The 20,927-nt window shown below is 37.5% G+C and overlaps 3 protein-coding genes across 3 annotated transcripts; all 3 read right to left on the reverse strand.

Annotated features, from left to right (window-relative positions):
• Positions 1-3,654: 3,654 nt before the first annotated feature.
• LOC115626288 (vitelline membrane protein Vm26Aa) lies at positions 3,655-4,310 on the reverse strand. Its single transcript, XM_030521612.1, has one exon. It carries the CDS (start codon positions 4,255-4,257, stop codon positions 3,799-3,801), a length of 459 nt encoding a protein of 152 aa, XP_030377472.1. The 5' UTR covers positions 4,258-4,310; the 3' UTR covers positions 3,655-3,798.
• Positions 4,311-10,434: 6,124 nt separating this feature from the next.
• On the reverse strand, positions 10,435-12,165 carry LOC115626280 (extensin-1). The gene has a single exon (XM_030521602.1). The coding sequence runs from the start codon at positions 12,134-12,136 to the stop codon at positions 10,511-10,513; it is 1,626 nt and encodes a 541-aa protein (XP_030377462.1). The 5' UTR covers positions 12,137-12,165; the 3' UTR covers positions 10,435-10,510.
• Positions 12,166-14,601: 2,436 nt separating this feature from the next.
• Positions 14,602-17,399, reverse strand: LOC115626569 (proteoglycan 4). The gene is made up of 2 exons (XM_030521948.1): positions 17,252-17,399; positions 14,602-17,177 (listed from the first exon to the last, which is right to left on the reverse strand). Exon 2 carries the CDS (start codon positions 17,103-17,105, stop codon positions 14,691-14,693), a length of 2,415 nt encoding a protein of 804 aa, XP_030377808.1. The 5' UTR covers positions 17,106-17,177; positions 17,252-17,399; the 3' UTR covers positions 14,602-14,690.
• Positions 17,400-20,927: the final 3,528 nt, after the last annotated feature.

Here is a 20,927-nt window from a genome sequence, read left to right on the forward strand (position 1 = left end):
TTCTGCTATAATTCAATCTCTTGTTTTTACTTTAGTTTGTGTAAAAATTATTTAATTCTTTTTAAAAAATAAATTTTAGAATTTTTTTTTATCGAATTTGCATACCAATAATACGCTTTATATGAAAAAAAGTAGTTGTCCTTTTTCAATTTTTCTATACCGTTTTTTGTTTTTTTTTATGTCTCTTTGTCCTTATTTTGTGACAAGGTGCTGGCAACACTTACGCAGAGAGTGTTGAAAACTATTTAAACTATTTAAATAAGTTGAAACCCCAACCGCAGAATTTAGGGAAATAAACTCCAACAAAATGTTGTAATATAGTATAAGAATTTTCTTTTATTTTCATCAATTATTGCAATTGCCTGTAGCACAGGGCACAGGTTCTAGGGACGCTCCACAGGATATGATGTAGGTTTGCGGGCACGTTGGCGCTGGAATTGTTTGTGCAATGTTCTCGTTCGGCTTCTCCTCCTCATAGCTGCGGCCTCTGAAGCCAGCCCCAAAACCTCCACCAAAACTGCCGCCAAAGCCACCACCAAAGCCACCTCGACTGGGTCCAAAGCCGGGTCTACCGAAACCAGGTCCACCAAATCCAGGTCTACCGAAACCGCCGAAGCCGCTGCTCTGCTGCTGCTGTTGCACAACCACCGTCTGTTGTTGTTGCTGCTGCTGTCGGGGAGTTCGCTCCACAGATTCTGTGGATTCTGTGCCCTCACTAATCCCGGCCAGCGCTTGTGGCGTATAGACTCGAACAGGTATGAAGTGATAAAGCGGCATCGGCAGGCTTCGCAAACACCGCGATGAAGACGCCCAGTGGTGGTCAAGCTGGTAAGGATGCTGAGCGGAGCTGAAATGGAGTTCACTGAGCCACAGGACAAGCAACGAAATAAGAGTCCAGGGTCTGCACATGTTGGCTATCTGGGTGGCTGGAGTAACTTAAGATGAACGCTGCACTGTCAACTGAGACTGCGAATGGCTCCCAATGGCTCGGGAGCAGGTGTTTTTATAAATGCACTTTCCATTTGGGTTTCATTCGCTGGAAAATGCAGAGCGAAGCGCAAAATCGGTCTCAATGCGGAAATACCTCTGCATATAGAAGTAGAATAAAAAATGAGGCAATGTCAAGACATTGTTGACCATCTGGCTGTCCAGCAGCTGCATAAATAAAATCAAAAATTTCCCAAAATCTACATGTCAAGGTAAAAAGTTCACAAATGGGTTATGCTTGAAAATTGAAACTCAATCGGTTTCTATTCTGCATATTAAAATTTGACCTAGTGTGGATAATTCTAAGTTAAAGGGTTTATAGTCTAAAGTTTTGAATCAGCTTTGTATAACTTTCCTACTTATATTATACATTAATAGTATAACCGAAATCTTTTGTATTATCAATAGCTGGAGAGGGCTTGATAAGAATTCATTAACATATATTGTTCTATAAGGCATCTTATCTTATCTTTGTATCATCTCATATTAAAGTTAATATTAATTTAATAAAACACTAAGTGCGATATTAATTTTTTTAAGAGCTAAACTATGAAAATCTCGAAAACACTCAATAGTTCTTTTTTAGTTATATGGAATTTTTCACACAGATCGTTGTATATTTTGATTATCTTATCTCATCATCTTATCTCTCATGTGTTAAAATAATTCTAACGGTGCAACTAATAATAACAAACATCTATTTAGAACAGTATTTTTATACGAACTAAACGTGAAACTCTAATGTCTCCAAAAGTGTTCATCATACACCGAATTTTTGCAGACTTACCTTGAAATATTTTAGCCCAGCAGAGAAATGCCATATAAGAATATATATCAGAAGCTTAATATGAAAAGAATTTACAATTTTCCAATTCTTTCCAATAGTCTGGCATTAACTTGTAAAATCTATCTAACATGGTTGTTGACATCCCGACTATTTGGACGGCGATTGATTACTGATACTGAGCTGTCGGTTGAAAGAATTTTATGCGAACTTGAAACTCGAAGGTCAGCAAATACCTAGCATTTGGGCAGAAGAATCCCCATTTAGAAAGTGTCAACTTATGGGGCATAACATTTTTTGCATGGACAGATGTTTTTTTTTTACAGCTCCCTGCTCTTCCGCCTTCTTTTCAGCGTATTGGAGTCGTGGTTGCAAAATAAATCGTTTACTTTTCTTGGCAACCAAAATCAAAACAATATTTTTGGCTTGACCATGCAGCAATGGGTTCAAAGACCCCACCAGCACATACGAGTACATATATACTTATATATGCGATAAACTTATATAGCAACAAAAATGTCGACTCAATAATATGGCTTAAGCTCGATTGTGATGATTGGGGCAATACTGCGAGTACATGAAGGAAATGCAAAAGACAATTGTTTTGTAAAAGGGGGGAATAATAATAATAAAATAAATGTGTAGCTCTGAATAAATTTAGTTCTTAGCTTAGGTCTTTTGGTTCTAACTAGCTTCTTTCATATTGGCTTAAATATTATTATTATCAATCCATGAAATGGACCATAACATTATTTAACACGGCTTGAATGTCTTCTCTGCAAATCGTTTTCTATATTTCGATACATTCTATATTCGTAGTCGAAGCTAACAAAAGAAATTGAGCTTAACAGACTTAGTTGTTGCTGCACAATATTTTAAAGAAATGTTGTGAGAAATACAAAAGACGACAAAAGTTGATATCGCCCCTAGGTTTCTAATTAAGAAAACTTTCTTTTATTTTTAATTAATTACTATAATACTGTCCGCCAAACCTAACGCTGCAATTCTCCTTCCAAGCCTTGCAAAGATAAGCCCACAAAGGGTTTTTCATCTTCTGAATTGTAAAATCTATATGTGCTGACGAATTAAATATAAACGTAGTGTGAAAAAAATTAATGCTGTTTAATTTACTTAATTATCAAAATTTAGAAAACGATTCTCAAATGTCTTTAACACTACAGTTCGTTTATCAATGCTTGAATCATCTTGGCACTTGCAGTTTACATTTTGTTTCCAACCACAATGAATGCTTTGTCTTCCAATGATAAATAGAAAGAAAGAGGCCTTTCTTTAGTTTCATGATCTTTTTGGACCTCTGCCATGGATATATCAATAGTCAAGATTTATAAAATGTTTATGAATAATTTGGAGGCCTGTTTGAGAATGGTTGCCACATCAAGTTTTTGGATCAGGACCAACCCAAACCATAGAATTAGCTTGAAATTCGATGTCCTATTAATATATTATTATATATTAATATTATATATTAAATGTAGAATTAAAAAAAAAAAATTACTCTAGTGGAAGGCAAATATTCACATCAATTTTAAAGCGAAATTTTAATCCAAAATATATATAGGAAGTCTTTTTAGTAATAAAGGGGAAAATCAAACCACAACGAATCGAACAGATGGATTAATTCTTGGTTTATTTCATTGATAAACGATGAAATATATGAGTTTAATAATCACTTCACTTAATTAATTAATAATAATAAATGAAATCCAAATCCATGGCGTCATAAGTTCTACTTACTATATTTTCATTTGCTATTTTTTTTCCCACATAATGATTCAAATTGTGGTTACTATTTATTGGAATTACTTATTCTTAAAACACCTTCATTTTGTTTTAATTTCGCTCAAACAACAACAAATAAATCGTTTTCTTTCTTTCCATTAGGAATTAACTTTGATTTTATTATGATATAAATATTTTTTTTACATTTTAAGACCCGTACAAGATTTTTGTTTCTCAGTTCAGCAGTGTCGAGTTATATCAGGATCTAAGCGTTATCATTCAGCATCCTAGTAGTTGTAGCCGTAGTTCTGTGGCACATAGGCGGCTCCATAGTATTGCTGCTGGTGCTGGGGCACTCCATAGCTGGGGTTCACGTAGGTGGCCACTGGAGCGGAGTAGGCGCCGGCGGATCCATAGCTAGCAGCAGCTGGGGCGCTGCAGGGCACGGGAGCAAGGCTGGGCTGGCAGCTGAACAAATAGTTCTTGGGGCAGGGTGGGGCCTGAATGCTGGCAGGAGCAGCACCACCATAACCACCAGAGCTGCCACCATAGGCGGACTTGCGGAAGCGAGCCACATCACCATAGCCCAGACGGCCCAGCTCCGATGTCTCCGATTCGGAATCCGCATTGGCTGCAATACCGCCTTGGTTGCTGGAGGAAATGGATGAGGAGCTGCCGCTGCTGGCTGGGGAGGCCAAGGCGCAGCCAGCGACGGCGATCAGAGCGAAGCACACGAAGAATTTCATCTTGTTGAAGTGGTTTTGAAAATTGAACTTGCTGTTGGAGCTGTAGTTACCAAAGCTGACTGATAACTTCGACAGACGTGTGACTAGTTTATATACCCAAGCGCTTGCCTAAATTTCTGTCTAGTTAGCACAAGTCTGTTGAACTAATTCTTGCATTTGTTGTTACATTTGTAAGTTCATTTCTTTTGCCTCATCAGCCCAACGCAAGTCAGCAAGCTGCTTACCATGCCCATTTTTTGGGGTCATTTCAGAAATTTCATTTAATTTCATTTCAATTTACTAAAAGACGTTTGGTCGGCATATTGCTTGACATTATTTTTGGCCGCACGAGCCAAGATGTTGTTGAAATTTTTACAGACATCTTGGCGGTTGGCATTCAAAAAAAGCTGATCCACAAAACTTACAACAATGTCTGTAGCATGAAGATAATCAAAGGCCTTTTTTAAAATGATATTCTCAATCTTTTTGCATCTACAGTCTTAAATAGTCGGCAGGAGCAGGAAAATAAATCTAAAGCGATATCCAAATAGTGAAAATTAGAAACATAACCACAAAACTTACAACAATGTCTGTAGCATGAAGATAATCAGAAGCCTTTTTTAAGATGATATTCTCAATCTACAGTCTTTAAATAGTCGGCATGAGCAGGCAAACAAATCGAAGCCGATATCCAAATATTGAAAATTAGAAACATTAACAATTTTCTTGAATCTAGCAGCTCCTAAAGCATCAGGAGATTTTCCATTTTCACTTTTCAATTTTCCAGTCGGAATCCGTGAATATTTTATAATAATATTTTATGGTTTTAATATAAGATTCTTTCTTGTCGCGCTAAGAACTTTTAATAAATAAATAAACAAATAAATGACATTCGAAAAATATAATTATATAAAAAATATATTAATATATGACGAAAAACAATATATCACATAGCTGTCATAAAACAACACTCAAAAATTGTTTAAATAACTGCTGGTTTCATAAACCCACATAGAAAAAGTTGGCGTTTGCTTTCATAAGCATTGCAAAATCATAAACTTTATGTAGAGCCACCATCTAGTATTAAGAAAATATATTTCAATTCAGCAGAAGACCAGCACCCAATTATTCACATTTCCAATCATCATTGAGTCAGAAATATGAAATGTGAAATTATACGTGTATATAGATGTGGTAGCTGAAACAACAAATGAAATTTTCCACAAAGTTTTGCCCCACATAAATAAAACTGATGGTACTACAACCCCCACTGTGGCGACCACTCGACATAGACGCCACACAACTCACTTCAAAAATATGTAAAAATATATATATATATGGATCCGTGCGAGTGTGTGTTTGTGTGTGTGTGTGAGTGCGTCAGTCAGGCGTTTTCAAAACCGCCGCATAGCTCGTTGTCTCCAAACTAAATACATTACAGTCAAATTTCTTTAGAACGAACTTGTAAGAGTCCAGACATAACAAGAATAATTTGATTTAGTTTATTATTGCATTCAATTCATTATACAAATTGTCTGATAAACTGTTTAATTAATTCTTATTTTCAAAAACAAAATTTAAATTTCCGAAATGTTGTTTCCAAATTCCAAATGTTCTCAAGGAGTAATTCAAGAAATCATCTCCAAATGATAAAAGACATATAAAAGATATATAATCTAAATTAACTTTCGACTTCACTGATTAAAAGGAAAAATCTTTGAAGCATGAACGCTTTCCACCAAATTTTAAAGAATTTTTAAGCAATTCGGACTTATTATATAATCGTAAATATTATAGACATTTCATAAATCTTTAATAGGGAAATTTTATGAACAGCTTCAACATTAAAAGCAAAATTAACTAAATCATTTAATTTATTAGTTTTCCCACACTACTTCTTAAAATTTGTTTGAAAAGGAGAAGAAGCAGAGTAAAAATATAGTACAGTAGTCTAAGAACACAATGAAATGAAAAAATAAATTTGAATTTACAATTATCTATCAAAATCACTTTTAAAATGTCATAAAAATAAATGACATGCGAAGTTCTTCATACAGTTGTACAACTTTATCCTACTTGTATTATGTGTATATCTGTGGCGTTATTTTGAGGAATCTCATGCCAACAGAACATGATGCCACAAGTGCCATGCGGCATCAAGAGTTCCCCTTCAGTCCCTGTGGCTGTTGCTTTCGAGTGGCCCATGTGTCCCTTGTTGTTTATGTGCTGTTAAATTTTTATTTTATGATCACTGCTCCACTTGCTCACTCAATTATGCTCAACTCGATCCCCCCGTTCCGAGAAAAATCTGTGTGGGGTAGTTTTTCGACGCTCGAAGAGGCGATCATGCGTATTACCATGCTGCCACCAACTGATTGGATCGTTTTGTGATCTCAGCGCAATCTCTTGAGTGTGCCAGCCAGCTTGATAAATAGGATTGGCCTTGTTGAGTGATGGTATGGGTACAGTTTTATGATAAAAGTTCAGAAGGTTTTCCGAAATTATAATAAAGAAAATCACTTTCTTTTACATTAAATGGACATAGGACATAAAATTGTAATAGCTAGAGGCACCAGCAAACATCTCCTGAGCTCTCCACTTAATTAAAAATCATTTTGGGTGACTCTTCAATTTATTTATTTAATATTTTGCTTGTCAATCCCTAAAATGATGCAAATACTGAGATTTTAAAATCTTGTACAGAAATTTTGGATTAACAAAATACGCATATGAGAAAATAAATAAAACATCCAGAACTAATTTGAACGACACGTTTAACATGACTATTAAACTTAAACGGGATATGCGGAGCAGATAATATATATTTTAAAACCTATTGCTATTTCTGAAACCCAAATCGGACATGGACTGTGACCAATTCTAAATTCCACGACTCTAAAAGCATAATGAATGTATAAACGCGTTTAAATCTAATGTTTCTGGTAAAATATTTCAAGTAGTTTAAATATGTATATACTTTTTGTTTTCTTTTTATTTGTTTCGAATCGACTGATCACTTGTTTATGAATATTTAGATTGATTCTAAATTCCACAACTCTAAATGCGTTACGAATGGATAAACGCGTTAAAATCTATTTGAAATAGATTTCCGGTATTTCTGGTAAAATATTTGAAGTACTTTAAATAAGTATATACTTTTAGTTATATTTTTGTTTTCTTTTTATTTGTTTTCAAAGCTTTCATGGACAATGTAATTGACTGATTACCTGGTTATGAATATTTAGATATTATAGCTATAAAATATTTAGATTCCTTCATTCAGAATATTTTATATTTTCGACATTACAAGTATATTACATATTTAGTCAGATTTTTTTTACATTTCTTCATATTCACATTTTATTTTGTGTTATTAACTAATAATTGAAATAATAGATTTTGATGCGAAGAAAACAAAACTATTTGGTTAGAAGAAACATTATTTAAGATATTCGGGAAAATGCTGATAATTCTCATAAATATAGAAGTTTATAGCTATGGTAGCAATGAATAATTTAAAAGATATATAATCACTCCTATACTTCCGCATTTATTGTAGGACTAACAAAAAATCAATTAGTACCAACCATATTAGTAATGTCTAATAAAATTTTTAATATAAACATATCCACAACAGACACCGCTCGTTGGCAATATATCAGACAGAAGTGCGAAAGGATCTTTAATTTTTAACAATATGCTGCAACATGCGTTACTTAATACCTTGTTTACCAGATCATAGTTCCCCAAAAACTACCCAATAATAAGAATCCAATCTTCCTGCTATGCGTGAAGTTTGAAAGGGGACAGTAGAAAATCCCAAGGAAGCTTGACAGATCCAGTGTCAAGGCGAGTCGTTATAGACATCTCTGTCTATCTGTTCAAGATATTTTGACATATTTTGACTAAGGACACCATAGCCTCACTATTTTATATAACTGTCAAAGGAAAGATCGGATTGAATTAACAAGAAGAGTATACATAGTTATGATATTCTTTGATATTAAAGTTTCAACAAAATTCGCTAACTATAGCTATATGATGTCGCAAAAAATATCCGCAATTTATATTAGAAAATACACACAAAACAGATATGCCATTACGTCTATATAAAAGGCATTTCATGACGAGAGTGTTACAGTTAGGAGTGTATGCCAATTATTTCAATAATTTATAATAATTAATAATTAAAAGGGTTAACTACACAAAGGTACACAACTCAAAATACGACTTCATAAACCATTAACAGTAAACACCAATAATGTAATCTCCTCAGTACTAAAATATATCAAATATTATGGTTTTAAAGATAAGATTTTTGTACCAGATATGAAATAATAATTAATAATTAAAATGGTTAACTACACAACTCAAAATACGAACTCATAATCCATAGACAGTAAACACCAATGGAAATGTACCTTTGCCTACGATAATCTCTTCAGTATTCAAATATTTCAAATATTATGGTTTTAAAGATAAGATTTTTGTACCGGATATGAAACTATGCCATAATCAGTTATACTCGTATGCCAGCTAATTTATTAAGCATGGCCCGCTCAATTAACTAGCGATATACCAGATTATGTAAACAATGCATAAATAAGTATATGTATGCTTCTATGTATTTATAGTATGCTGCAGGGGTTCCTCCTTCTTCGTTACGCTCGCTATGCGCCGATCGGCCAGACGAGGCAAGAAGTGCGTGCCTCATGCAAAGTAAAACAAAGTAAGCAAACGATGTGGCATCGTTCCAGTGTCTGTCCGTTGTCTGTATGCAACAGTGCCTGCCTGCCCCCCGTCCCTCCCGTCTCCCGTCACCCGCCTCCCTCCTCTCCACAGTCTGCTGCTGCAGTCACTTTCACTTGGTCACGGTCATGGTCACGGCTGCTTTTGTGTTTATGAGCAGCTCTCGTACTATTATCGCATTTTGAAATGGAACCCTCAATGCCCACATACTTCATACATATGTATGTATATAGTATGTGTTTGTGTAGATCTGTGTGTAGAGAAGGAAGTCTCTCTGTGTTTATCTTTTGCAATTTGTTATGGAATTTGAATTTGAAAATGAAAACAGACCCAAGAGACCCAAGACGACGCGATCCAGCGACCAAGTGACTGACTAAGAAGCAATCGCCACTCAAATTCTTGCCGACGTCATCGCGACCATATGGAAAAAAAGCAAACATATCGGTAAAGAGCAGAAGATTGCAGAATGGGGTAAACAAACATACACTTAGAAAAAAATCTTGTCAGATGCCAGACACATACTTTGTATTGTTGAAATACATTTGTAATCGATCTCGGAGAATTGTTGATGACTAAAATTATAAAATATTATATCTAACATCGAACATTGAATCTGTCATTATTTCAATTTTTTTAAGTTTTTCTAAAATAACATTTATTTTATTATTTATTTATTTTATAAATAAAAAGTTTACAATAACTTCTATCTCAGAATATTGAACTATCGGCATACTGAACAGTTCCTATCTGTTTATAGCTGCTATAGATTTGTTGATAATTTTTCTCGACTTTTAAAACTGTTTTATAGGCATTGCCTACGTAAGCAGACATTCATTTTATAAGGTTTCTAAGCAAGAAATATTGCTGTTATGTACTTCAAAATATTTATAAATAGATATCCCAATCTAACATTCCGAATAATTTTGTGGTTTTCTCAAATTTATAGAATTTCTAAAGTTAAATTCTACTTTGCAGAGCTCAGTACTTCAACTGAACTTTTTTTTTTATTCCAGAAAGTGCAGCAAGTTCATTCTGTGTATTATTCTGAATTTAATGCGGAAACTCCCTCAATATCTCACACATCTACAGTTAATACCTGAGTATAATGAATAATATAATTTCTTATACATATCTAAGAAATAAATTGATTATTCGAACTCCTCTTTGAAATTTTAATGCACTTGCTCCTAAATTCAACATTCTTAGTTGCTCCTTCGAAAACCTATTCAATTTTTTTCCCAGTGTAGGCGACATTGCATGCATATGCGATAATTTCGAACTGTTTATGGAAATGCAGACAAATGTGTTCCCGTTGATAAGTCCGCCGGCATTGCGGGCGGAAATCGCTACGAATACATATGGGCAACTGTACAAACATTTAGGCTCGATACAGAGACCCATATTGTGCTCGTATTGCTGATAACTGTGAAATAAAATGGCACTAAAAAGTATCAGACGACATCAGTAGCAACGTTTCGTTTTATTTACAAGGCAATCAAGACGTCTTTGGCGTTATAGATTATAGCTAAAACATGTTCTGATCGGCCAATCTCAGGCGGTAGTTGTATTCGGCAAATAGTTCGGGTGCCACACGATAGGGCTGATCGATCAGGGATAGCCGTATGGGCGAGTGGCATGAGGATGAGCCATAGTAGCTGGGCGGAGAGGGCGGCGCATACTCGTATATTGGTGCTGGTGGTGCATACAGTGGTGCTGGTGGTGGATTTGGTGGTGCATAGCTGGGGGCTGGTGGTGCATAGCTGGGTGCTGGTGGTGGCGCCGGCGCTTGCTGCAATATTATTCGTGTTGTTTGAGGCGGTGCTGCATAGACGGGTGGTGCATAGTTATAGTTATAGAATGGGACGCCGACTATGGGAAAATAGCTGCCACAAGCGGGCGAATTGCACGTTGGTGGTGCCACAGGCGCTGCTGGTGGTGCAGCAGCTGGCAGCGTAACTGGAGGTGTTGGCGGCACTGGAGCAATTGAAGACGGCGTGGGCGCTGTATAAATAGGTGGCACTGTTACCGGTTCCACCTCCACCGGTGGTTCCACTGTTTGGCTCTCAACTGCACTTGGCTCCTCGGCCTTGGCCTTGGGCAGCTGGCTATAGGGAAACCCCCCTCCAGCTCCCGTTAGATAAATAATAGGCTGGTAAACAATTTGCGGTGGTTGTGGTGCTGCCGGTTGTTGTGGCGCTGAATCATCGCCACGTGTTGGAACCACAGCTGGTTCATAGGTGGGCGCTGCTGGCTCTTCATATTCGCTCGCCGGCTTGGGTGCGACATAACTCTCTGAAGGGGGTGGGGATGGTGGTGCGGCATCTCCGTCGCCTGGTCCATCGTAAACGGGACTTGGATCGTCATAGGCAGCGGGCGGTGGTGCAGAATTGTAATTATCACTTGGCGGTGGAGAATTGTAGTTGCCGCTGGGGGGTGGAGAATTATAATTGCCGCTGGGTGGTGCAGCATTGTAGTTGCCACTTTGCGGGGCAGAATTGTAATTGCCATTGGGTGGTGCAGAATTGTAGTTGCCGTTGGGTGGTGCAGCATTGTAGTTGCCACTTTGCGGTGCAGAATTATAGTTGCCGTTGGGTGGTGCATTGTAATTGCCACTCGCTGGCGCAGCATTGTAATTGTTGTTGCCATATCCAGGCTGGGCCGGTGGTGCATAGCCGTAGCCCTCGCCTCCATAGCCTGGACCGGCGGGTGGTGCATAGTTGTTGTACGGCACTAGCTGCTGAGCACAATTTGTGACGCTACCGAAGAGATCGGGCAGTTTCTTGAGCTTTTTCAATTGCTTGAAGGGATCCAGGGAATCAAGCTCTAGCAAATTTCTGCTACCACCAGTACCCACGCAACCACCGGCCGGTACAGCAGGTGCGCCAGGATAAGCATTGTAGTTGTTGTTGTTGCAACAATTGTTTTGTCTGAACAGTTCGTCCCACCATTTCAGCAACGAGCGATTTGTGCGCTTCAGTTCCTCCGTGGGTGCGACATCGGAACCGGCATCGGCCATAAGATAATACTGCGGCTTGCCTGGCAGCAGTCCAATATTGTTGGCCCCATTCACATTTGTGTCCAGCTGCGATGGATCGGCCACAACTAGCGATAGACTGAGCGTCAGCGTTACGCTGATCCAGGAATTGAACATTTCGACCGATGTAACTTTAACCTCTCGACGCGAACTCTCAATCACAACTAGTCGATGGCTCCGATTGCAATTATAGGTGAAGTCGTCGTCGACAGTGCTCTGCACTGAAGGAAAATAATGCTGCCTCGGCAATTTCGTTTAGTTTTGCGACGAGGAATGAGGAAGCAGAGCGCACTGTCCAAATTTCGCAATCGGGCTGAACAACATAAACAAATGCATGTAGTATTGAGGTGTTAACCCCATTTTAGCATTTAGAAATAACACCATCTGCGGCTCCACTCCACAGATATTCGACTAGGCGGTGCATTGACTTAAAACATAATTGCCTTTCTGTTTCTCTATCTATCAGCGATTTTCGTTTTCATGCAACACATACATACATAAATCCATTATTTATTTCAATCGCTTTACGTGCTCAACATTGTAATACTTGGGTATATTCGATTGCAGCCCGGGTTCCTACTTGTATATGACTTTATTTTCGATTGCCTCTGGCTGGCAACAAAGATCCGTGACGCGAAATTGCCTTAAAGACGCGTCTGGCATGACTTAACGATTGAATGCGAACCGGAAGTGCATACAAGTGGAGGAAGCCGATATACTCGTATATATATACGTATATACTTAATGACTGAAAACCACTTCCCATTGGCTTTTTGTTATAAGCTGGATATAACTTATTTAATATTAATGCTCACCGCTTTAAAATCTGATTTAATATTAGACTTAATGCTTGAAAAGCTGATACATCAGCGAGCATACTTAGTAAGTATACTAAGTATACTTAGCTAAGAGCTACAAAACTCTTGGGTTTGCATTCCTGTATTGTCCTATAAAGAAATGCATTTCAACATATAAGTTAACAATTCGTTTATATAAGCAATATATTTTTTAAAAACATTATATCATTTCAATAAATATTATTTATTTTTGTTTCTTTTCCCAAATAAGAGTTTTTCTGCATTATATATTTTTATATATTTCTTATTCCATTATAAAGATTTTCTTTTTTATTTTTAGTTTAAATGGAAATTAGAAATAATTTATGCTGCCGGATTGTACTCGTCTTATTAATGATTTTATTTATATAATTTATATTTTTTATATATATTTAATAATTTAATGTTTTTTTTTTTTAAGATATATATATTTTTTATTATTTGGTTAAACGGATTTTCTAATGCTGCATTGCACTGGTCAGTATCTTAATTATGAAATAATTTGTTATTTAATTATTTACCGAAATATGTAGACTTTTCTATAACGCATTAAAGAAATTTTACAGACCAATAAGCGAACAATCTTTCCTACACGAATATATCGTCCCATTAGAGTACTTCTAGTTGTTTCTCAACAAATAATGTTCATGTATGTATTTAAATTAAATATTTTGCAATTTCTTAAATTTTTTTTCAACTACAAGCCTCCAATGACAAGGATATGGTAATAAGTTGGCTTTAGCTTCTTTTTATTTTTCGCGAAATTAAATAAAAATATTTTGACATTAGCCGCTCAAGCAAGCTCATTAAACTTGCAGCAGAAAAGGCTAATAAAAAGCGAATTATAAGCCAGATGACGCCAACGTGGCTAACAGGCAAGTGCTGATTTATAGTCAAGATAATGAAGCCGGCAAGAAGGCGGCCAATCTAGGCCGTCAGTCAAAAGCCAATTGGGTAGCTCGCGTGCAAGCCAAGAGCTTTATAGCGGAAATTTAAAAAGTGCAGCAAAGAAAAGGAATTTCCTCAGATTTAAAGTTTTATAAGAAGCTTGCCGTATGAATAAATAATCGCCATATCTAAAAGAAAATTTTTCGTTTTCTATATACATATATAGGAAAGAAATTTTCTCAGATTTAAAGTTTTATAAGAAGAATAAATAATCGCCTATTACAAAAGAAATTATATATAGAAAAGGAATTTTCTCAGAGTTAAAGTTTTATAAGAAGAATAAATAATCGCCTATCATAAAATAAATTATATATAGAAAAGAAATTTTCTCAGATTTAAAATTTTATAAGAAGTATAGATAATCGCCCATCATAAAGAAATTATATATAGAAAAGAAATTTTCTCAGATTTAAAATTTTATAAGAAGAATAGATAATCGTCCATCATAAGATAAATTATAAGTATATAGAAAAGGAATTTTCTCAGATTTAAAATTTTATAAGAAGAATAGATAATCGCCTATCATAAAAGAAATTATAAGTGTATAGAAAAGCAATTAACTCAGATTTAAAATTTTATAAGAAGAATAAATAATCGCCCATCATAAAAGAAATTATAAGTATATAGAAAAGCAATTAACTCAGATTTAAAATTTTATAAGAAGAATAAATAATCGCCTATCATAAAAGAAATTATATATAGGAAAGGAATTTTCTCAGATTTAAAGTTTTATAAGAAGAATAAATAATCGCCCATCATAAAAGAAATTATATTCAGTTATACTCGTAATGAAAAGTGTTTTTAGATAGAAAATATTTGTCAGTATATAGCTTTATTCTTGAGTTTTCAATTCAAATGTTAAATCTAGCCAGAAAGTTCAGGTGCAACTACAATCTCTGCAGGTATTTGCGCTTCTGGACATTGCTGCTGCTGGCTCGTGGATAATGACGTCGTCGCTTGTCGGAGTTGAGTTTCTTCTCAGCCTCGTTTAGGAGCTGCTTGGGGCTCTGATCGTCCGATTCCTTGGATTTGCTATCATCGTCTTCTGCAGAAGTGGCATCGCCCTCGGTCGCATCCGTTGGTGAGATGTCAGTGGCCGCTCCAGTTGCTGGCTCATTCGAGGCGGTGGGTTCTGGTTCGGCCTGTGTCTTTGGCTCCTCGTCTTCCTCGTCCAAGGAGGCGCCTATTGTCGGACTAGGCCTGTCAGTGGTGCTAGCTTTTGTCGCAGCTGGGGTGCTGGAGTAGCCATAGCTGATAGTCTTCGGTCTGGCAGTGGTTTTCCATGTGGTCGGCTCCATGGTAGTAGGTTGTCCACCCATTTGAAAAAGCCGCTGAAATGGTGTGGTTGGAGCCATTTGTGGTGCTTGCGTTGGTGGCGCTGGTGAGCCTAGCAGGCGATTGAAGGGATTGAACGGATTGAGCTGGCCAAATGGTCCAAACGGATTCAGCCCGAAAGGCGAACCAAGGCCGAAGGGTGCGCCAACTTGTGGCCCCATGCCATAGGGACTGCCAACCTGCTGCGACAAGCCATAAGGACTGCCCACCATCGGTTCGCTGCGTCCACTGCCAGCACCATACCCGTTATTCGGCACAGCCAGATAATGCGTGGGTGGTTGTTGTCCATAGCAGGGCATGGCTATAATTACCGGTTGGTAGCTGGGACACGGTGGCGCTGCATACGAAATCCCATTGTCGAGCGGGGTGGCACAGGCTGGTGGTGGAGTTGGTAGCGGCGGTGCGCAGCCACCACAGGCATTCGTCTGAACTGGTGGCGCATAGGGGTGGTATTGTCTGAAGGGAGCCACTGGCGCCAACATTTCAGAGGGAACGGGCGATGGTGCGGCTGCGGGTGCAGGTGCTGGAGCGGGTGCCGGAGCGGGTGCCGGAGCGGGTGGTGGAGCGGGTGCCAGTGCTGGTGCTGGGGCGGGTGGCGGCGGTGGTCTAGGTGTTGTGGTTGTAGTTGGCACTTGATAGTTGTTGGCCGGAGCAGGTCTAGGTCTTGCAGAAAATTCTGGTAAGCGTGAATAAACCCATTGTTGTCTCCCTGCCGGTCGCTCAGTGGGCTTCTTATAGGAATCGCTCGACGGACTCATTTGTCTCGCCATCGGCTTAAACTCCGGAATGGTGGAGTTTTGCCCGCTCAGGCGAGGTGGCGGCGTAACATTGGAATGTATATTGTACTGGAACATCAGTTCTGAATTGGCGGCCGGATCTGGATCAGTTGCGGTCAGTGGCGCTGGTGGTGGTGCACCGCCATAGAAGCTGCGCATCACCGGATCATCATAGTAGTCCGAAATATTGGGCCTGTCCAAACTTCTAGCGGCTGCGGGCTCCTGAAACTGCGTCTGTGCCAGCGGCATCATTTGTTGTGGTTCCTGAAAATGCGCCTGCGTCAGGGGCAGCATTTGCTGGGGCAACATACCGGGCAGCATTACCATGGGCATGGGATCCGTTTGCGGCACAAAGGGCTGCCTATACTTGGAGTTCAGCTCCTGTAATTGGAAGCCCACATTTGGCATGGCCAGCACATCTTTATCCATGGAACTGTGATGTCTGGCGCTGACTATGGGCGCATCGTAGCCATCATTGGGATCCTGGCCATTTGAAGGATGTTGCTCTGAAGTTGCTTGTGCATCTGTCGGCGGTTTCTTATCCGTTGGAGCAGCATATGGAGCGGCCGAGGGCGCTGAGCCTGGACCTGCTGCATTTCCTCGCGCAGACGCTGCTGGGCTTGCTGGATCTGTGTAAGAAACTGCTGGCTGGCCATATGCTGGCGCAAAAGGCGAAGGTGCAAAGGCAGGAGCGCCTGCGGGGCTGTTGACGGGGGCGCCATTATTATTGTACCCGCCATAGGGCATTGCATCGATTTGCTGTTGTCCATTATATGGCGACGATGGCGCAGTTTTCGGCTGTTCCTCGCCATAGCTGGGATTTTGAGCTGGGAATGTGGGATTGCCGGCAGCTGGGGCCGGAAAAAAACCCGCCGCAAAGGCGGGAAATGATGGAAAAGGCATGGGTGCTGTCGGGTGCTGATAATTGTTAATGGTCGGCTGTACACTCTGCACAGTGACCGCTGTGCCGTAGCTGGGAACCGTGGCGGTGGGTTGGAAGCCGGCACGAGTGAAGTCCGCTCCTTTGCACATGAAATAGGGCTCCTCCTGTGGATTATTTGGCTTGATCTCCACACAAATGGTGGTCAGAGTGCGTTTGTTGCGCTGTAGTTGGGTCTCCTCCTCAGTGGCTTGGCCGAACCAAGCGCTCCCCAGCACCAGCAGCAATGTTAGGTATTTTCTGAATGTCATTTTCTTGACTTGCTTCCGCTTACTAACTTCCGTTGCCGTCCGAAGCCCGTCTTTTATAGTTCGTTAGAAATTCTGCAGTTCAAATATTTGACAGTTGTTAGCATTTTTGTGGATATCGCAACGCCCACACCTGCATCTAAGCTTACCTGAATCCCAAAATTCCGTATAATTCCGCGTAACTTGTGTAATAATCCGTCACTATAAACCAACAAACAACCAAACTTTATTGAATTTATGCTAATTATTTATATATGTGTGTAAACGTGTATATGGTAGGTATCGCTGCACTGGTAATTGGAGTTTCTTTCGCTTGAAAATCAAATCACTGAATAAACAACTCAACAAACTCAATTCTTGCACGGACCTCCAAGTCCAGCTCGCTCATTACAACCATGTGCTCTACAAATCGCGATGCCGATTGCTTTTTAAGTGTAGTTTGTTGAATTCTTTAAAAACATAAAGAATTAACAGCAATAATCTTTTAATTTCTTGTCCGACTTTTAAAAGAAATAACAACCAACCAACATACTTAATAATTGCTTGCTGTTCTTAGAAGAAATTATTTAGAACAATCCAAAGATCGCTTTCTTTCATTCTCGAAATAATATTTGTTAAGAGCCCAATAATAAATATTGCTCTTAAAACAGTAATACTTCTTCACTAAATTATAGAAATTACCACAGAACCAATAATATTAGTACGTCAATGTTAATCAACTTATAAATAAAAGCCTTTAATTTGTTTTATTAAAATGTGAATATTCTTGGTTTCTGTATAATAAATAATTTAAAAATTGTCCTCCTTAGGACAAATCTTAAAAAAAAAATAAAGATTTAGGAAAAACAAATTGTTTCAGGTGAGATTAGAAAACATATTTTTGTGACATATTCGAATGATTTAATAATGATTTATTATATAATATTATTTTTATTAATTTATGAACAAACAGACTTCAAAGAATGAATGAAAGATAAATTCAATTTAATTCTTGGTTTTATTTGCCAATATTATTGTTATAATTATGTATAATTTGATCTCTTTTAGGAACTTATATACTCGTTTATATCCGCAAACTCCGACTTGATCTAGTTTTAAAGTAAGCGTAGATTTAAGCAATTATCGGAGTATTTGAAAAGTTGTATGTATTTTGTATTTTTGTATAAATATGATTTAAGTAAATGGGCTTGTGGCGAAAGAAAATTACACCAACGACTGGCAAGTATTAGCACAAGTCTCAAATACTCTATACTCAGATACTCTTCCTTAGTGAGAAGGAGAATTTATACTTCCTAAAATTATTAATTAATTAATAAATTAAAAATACTTGTACATATTAGCGTTTGTATTGTTTAAATGCATGAAAGAGAATTAACTGAATTCGCTTAGCTTAAAAATTCTTTATCTTTAACAAACGATTAGTAGCCCATTCATAATTCGTACAGCCCGCTTTAAAAAATTCAGTTTTTAACGCAAATTTTCCCCACAATTTGTGCTGATGCTTGGATTTAGTTTTCGTATTTATTTTTTGTATTTTTTCCATTACAATTCGTACAAGTATAATGCGGTTCAACAAACTCTCAAATTGCTTCCCCCTTCTTCGAAGTCAGCATTATGCCCTAGGATTGTGAACGGCCAGAAGCGATTGGCACCTTTCAGCCATTGCTTCTTACTGGCTTTGGAAATATTGGTCAGTTGGTCAGCGGGTATTAGATTTCGAGTTAAATGTCAGCCAATTCACTATAACTGACCTATTTGCGAGTTGCTGCTACAAATGACTGCAACGCCGCCAACTTTAACAAAAAAAAAAAACAAAAAAAACAACAAAAAGATACTGCCATCATTAGCCCTATCGATGTTCCCTGTCTATATAAAGTGCTGTGCGTGCGTCGGGAATTTGAAATTGTGGTGCGTCTACCACCCTCCTCAGCTGCATATGACGACGACGTCACATTCATTAAACAAAAGTGCTAAATACTGTGGGAGATGGGGAGGACTACTCAGAATATATGGGCGTGTCAGCTGACTGACAGCTCCACTAACTAACCAAGCACAGTGTCTTAGTTAATTAATTTAAATAGAGAAATTTGTATTTATGTGTTTCATATCAAATATTTGAACTCTATTTTAATTTATTTGAAAATTTCCCCGTTTTCGTATCAGATAGATATCAGATTCGTTCCTTCTTTAATGATAAATTGAAAATAAAAGTTGATTGAAATAAAAATAATTTATAGTCTGCAAAAAACAACCTCGGAATGTAATTATATGATAGTCTGCATAAAAAGAGCTCAGGGGCTAATTATTAATAGCAACATAAAATTGAAAATACCCTTTCCCACTACCAGACTAATACTAGGATAGAGTGTAAAGAGTTCCAACTTCAAAAACTACCTATGGATGGGAAAAAACTTAATATACATAAGAAGAAGCTGCAGGAAAGGTACGCAACAACAGAAAGAACTACGTGTATGTCTTCAGAACTTGAAAGACAACTTCTATGAAACAAAACATCACCAACAGTTAATCAAATGTTAAAATAAAAGTAAGTTTTTGTTATTAAAATTCTGTTAAAATATTATTAATAAAGCCAATACAATAACAATTACTTTTTTTGGTGTATAGTTTAATGATAAAAGTTCAACTAAATGGTTAATTCTGAAAGCTTTAAATAATTGGCTGCTATTAAGCTTCAAAGAAGAATTATAGAGTGTGCCAATCAGTTGTCGCGCAGAGAGAGAGAGAGAGAGCGAGAGAGAGTTTGATTAAGAAAAGTTCACAGCTTATAGATAATTCACACATAAAACAGAGAAATCAACTATCAATGAAAAGTTACGGCATTTTTTCCCCCATTGGACACAATCAAGCCCAGCTAACAAATAAGAAATCCAACTTCACATAACGCTGCTATTAAAATGGAAAGGAAAGAGCAGTTTAGGAAAGCAAAGCCAAAGGTCAACTGTACTTATTTGGAATCTGAACCCATAGCCAATTTTTTAGCAGATAGCAGTTTTAATCTCTAAACGTAGAAGAAAAATTATCGAAATTCTTGAAAGGTAGATTTCCAGCATAAATAAAATAATCCTAAGTTAGTTTAGGAAATATCAAAAGCAGAGCTTATGTCAACTTTAATTTGGATTCCAATGGATGTACATAATCCTATCAATAAACGAATTTGCCGCGGTTATGTTTAAAAGTAAAGAAAATAAACCTAATCTAAATAACAAAGGTTTCATTAGATTACACTTAAAAAATTAAAATTACACTTATTCAAATTTAAACAAGATAGAACGCTACAGTCGAGCAAGCCCGACAGTAAAATAGCCTGTACTCTCCACAAAAAAAGAAAAATTAAAAAAAAAAAATTAAAAAAAATTAAATTATTAAAAAAAATTAATGAATTAATTAATTAAATTAAATTAGAATATATGTTTATGTTTAGTTTTAACAGCATACATTTACATCACGTACCTATGCGTGTTTATATGCGTGTATGTATGCAGCACAAAGTTGAACCAAAGCAGCAACAACAACAACAGCTGCGGGCAGCGCTGCCGACAGAGGCAGCGCATGAGCAGCGATTTTACTTATGGCTATAACTTTCTTCAGAATTGACCTATCATGATGAAATTTGGCACACGGACACATTAGTACTAACTGGATGTACCTACCAAAATTGATTTCAAAATTCCGAGAATTACGGAAGTTATAAGAAAAAACACGAATTGCGGGGGAGTGGGGGGGTGCATCGAAAAAAAACTCAAACTCGTACTTTCTCGGTCTTAGGAGAATATGGAAACCAAGTTTGGTTATTCTAGCTCTTAT

Source organism: Scaptodrosophila lebanonensis, unplaced genomic scaffold (genome assembly GCF_003285725.1).
Source record: "Scaptodrosophila lebanonensis strain 11010-0011.00,11010-0021.00 unplaced genomic scaffold, SlebRS2 tig00000085-arrow-pilon, whole genome shotgun sequence".
Classification (NCBI taxonomy): Eukaryota; Metazoa; Arthropoda; class Insecta; order Diptera; family Drosophilidae; genus Scaptodrosophila; species Scaptodrosophila lebanonensis.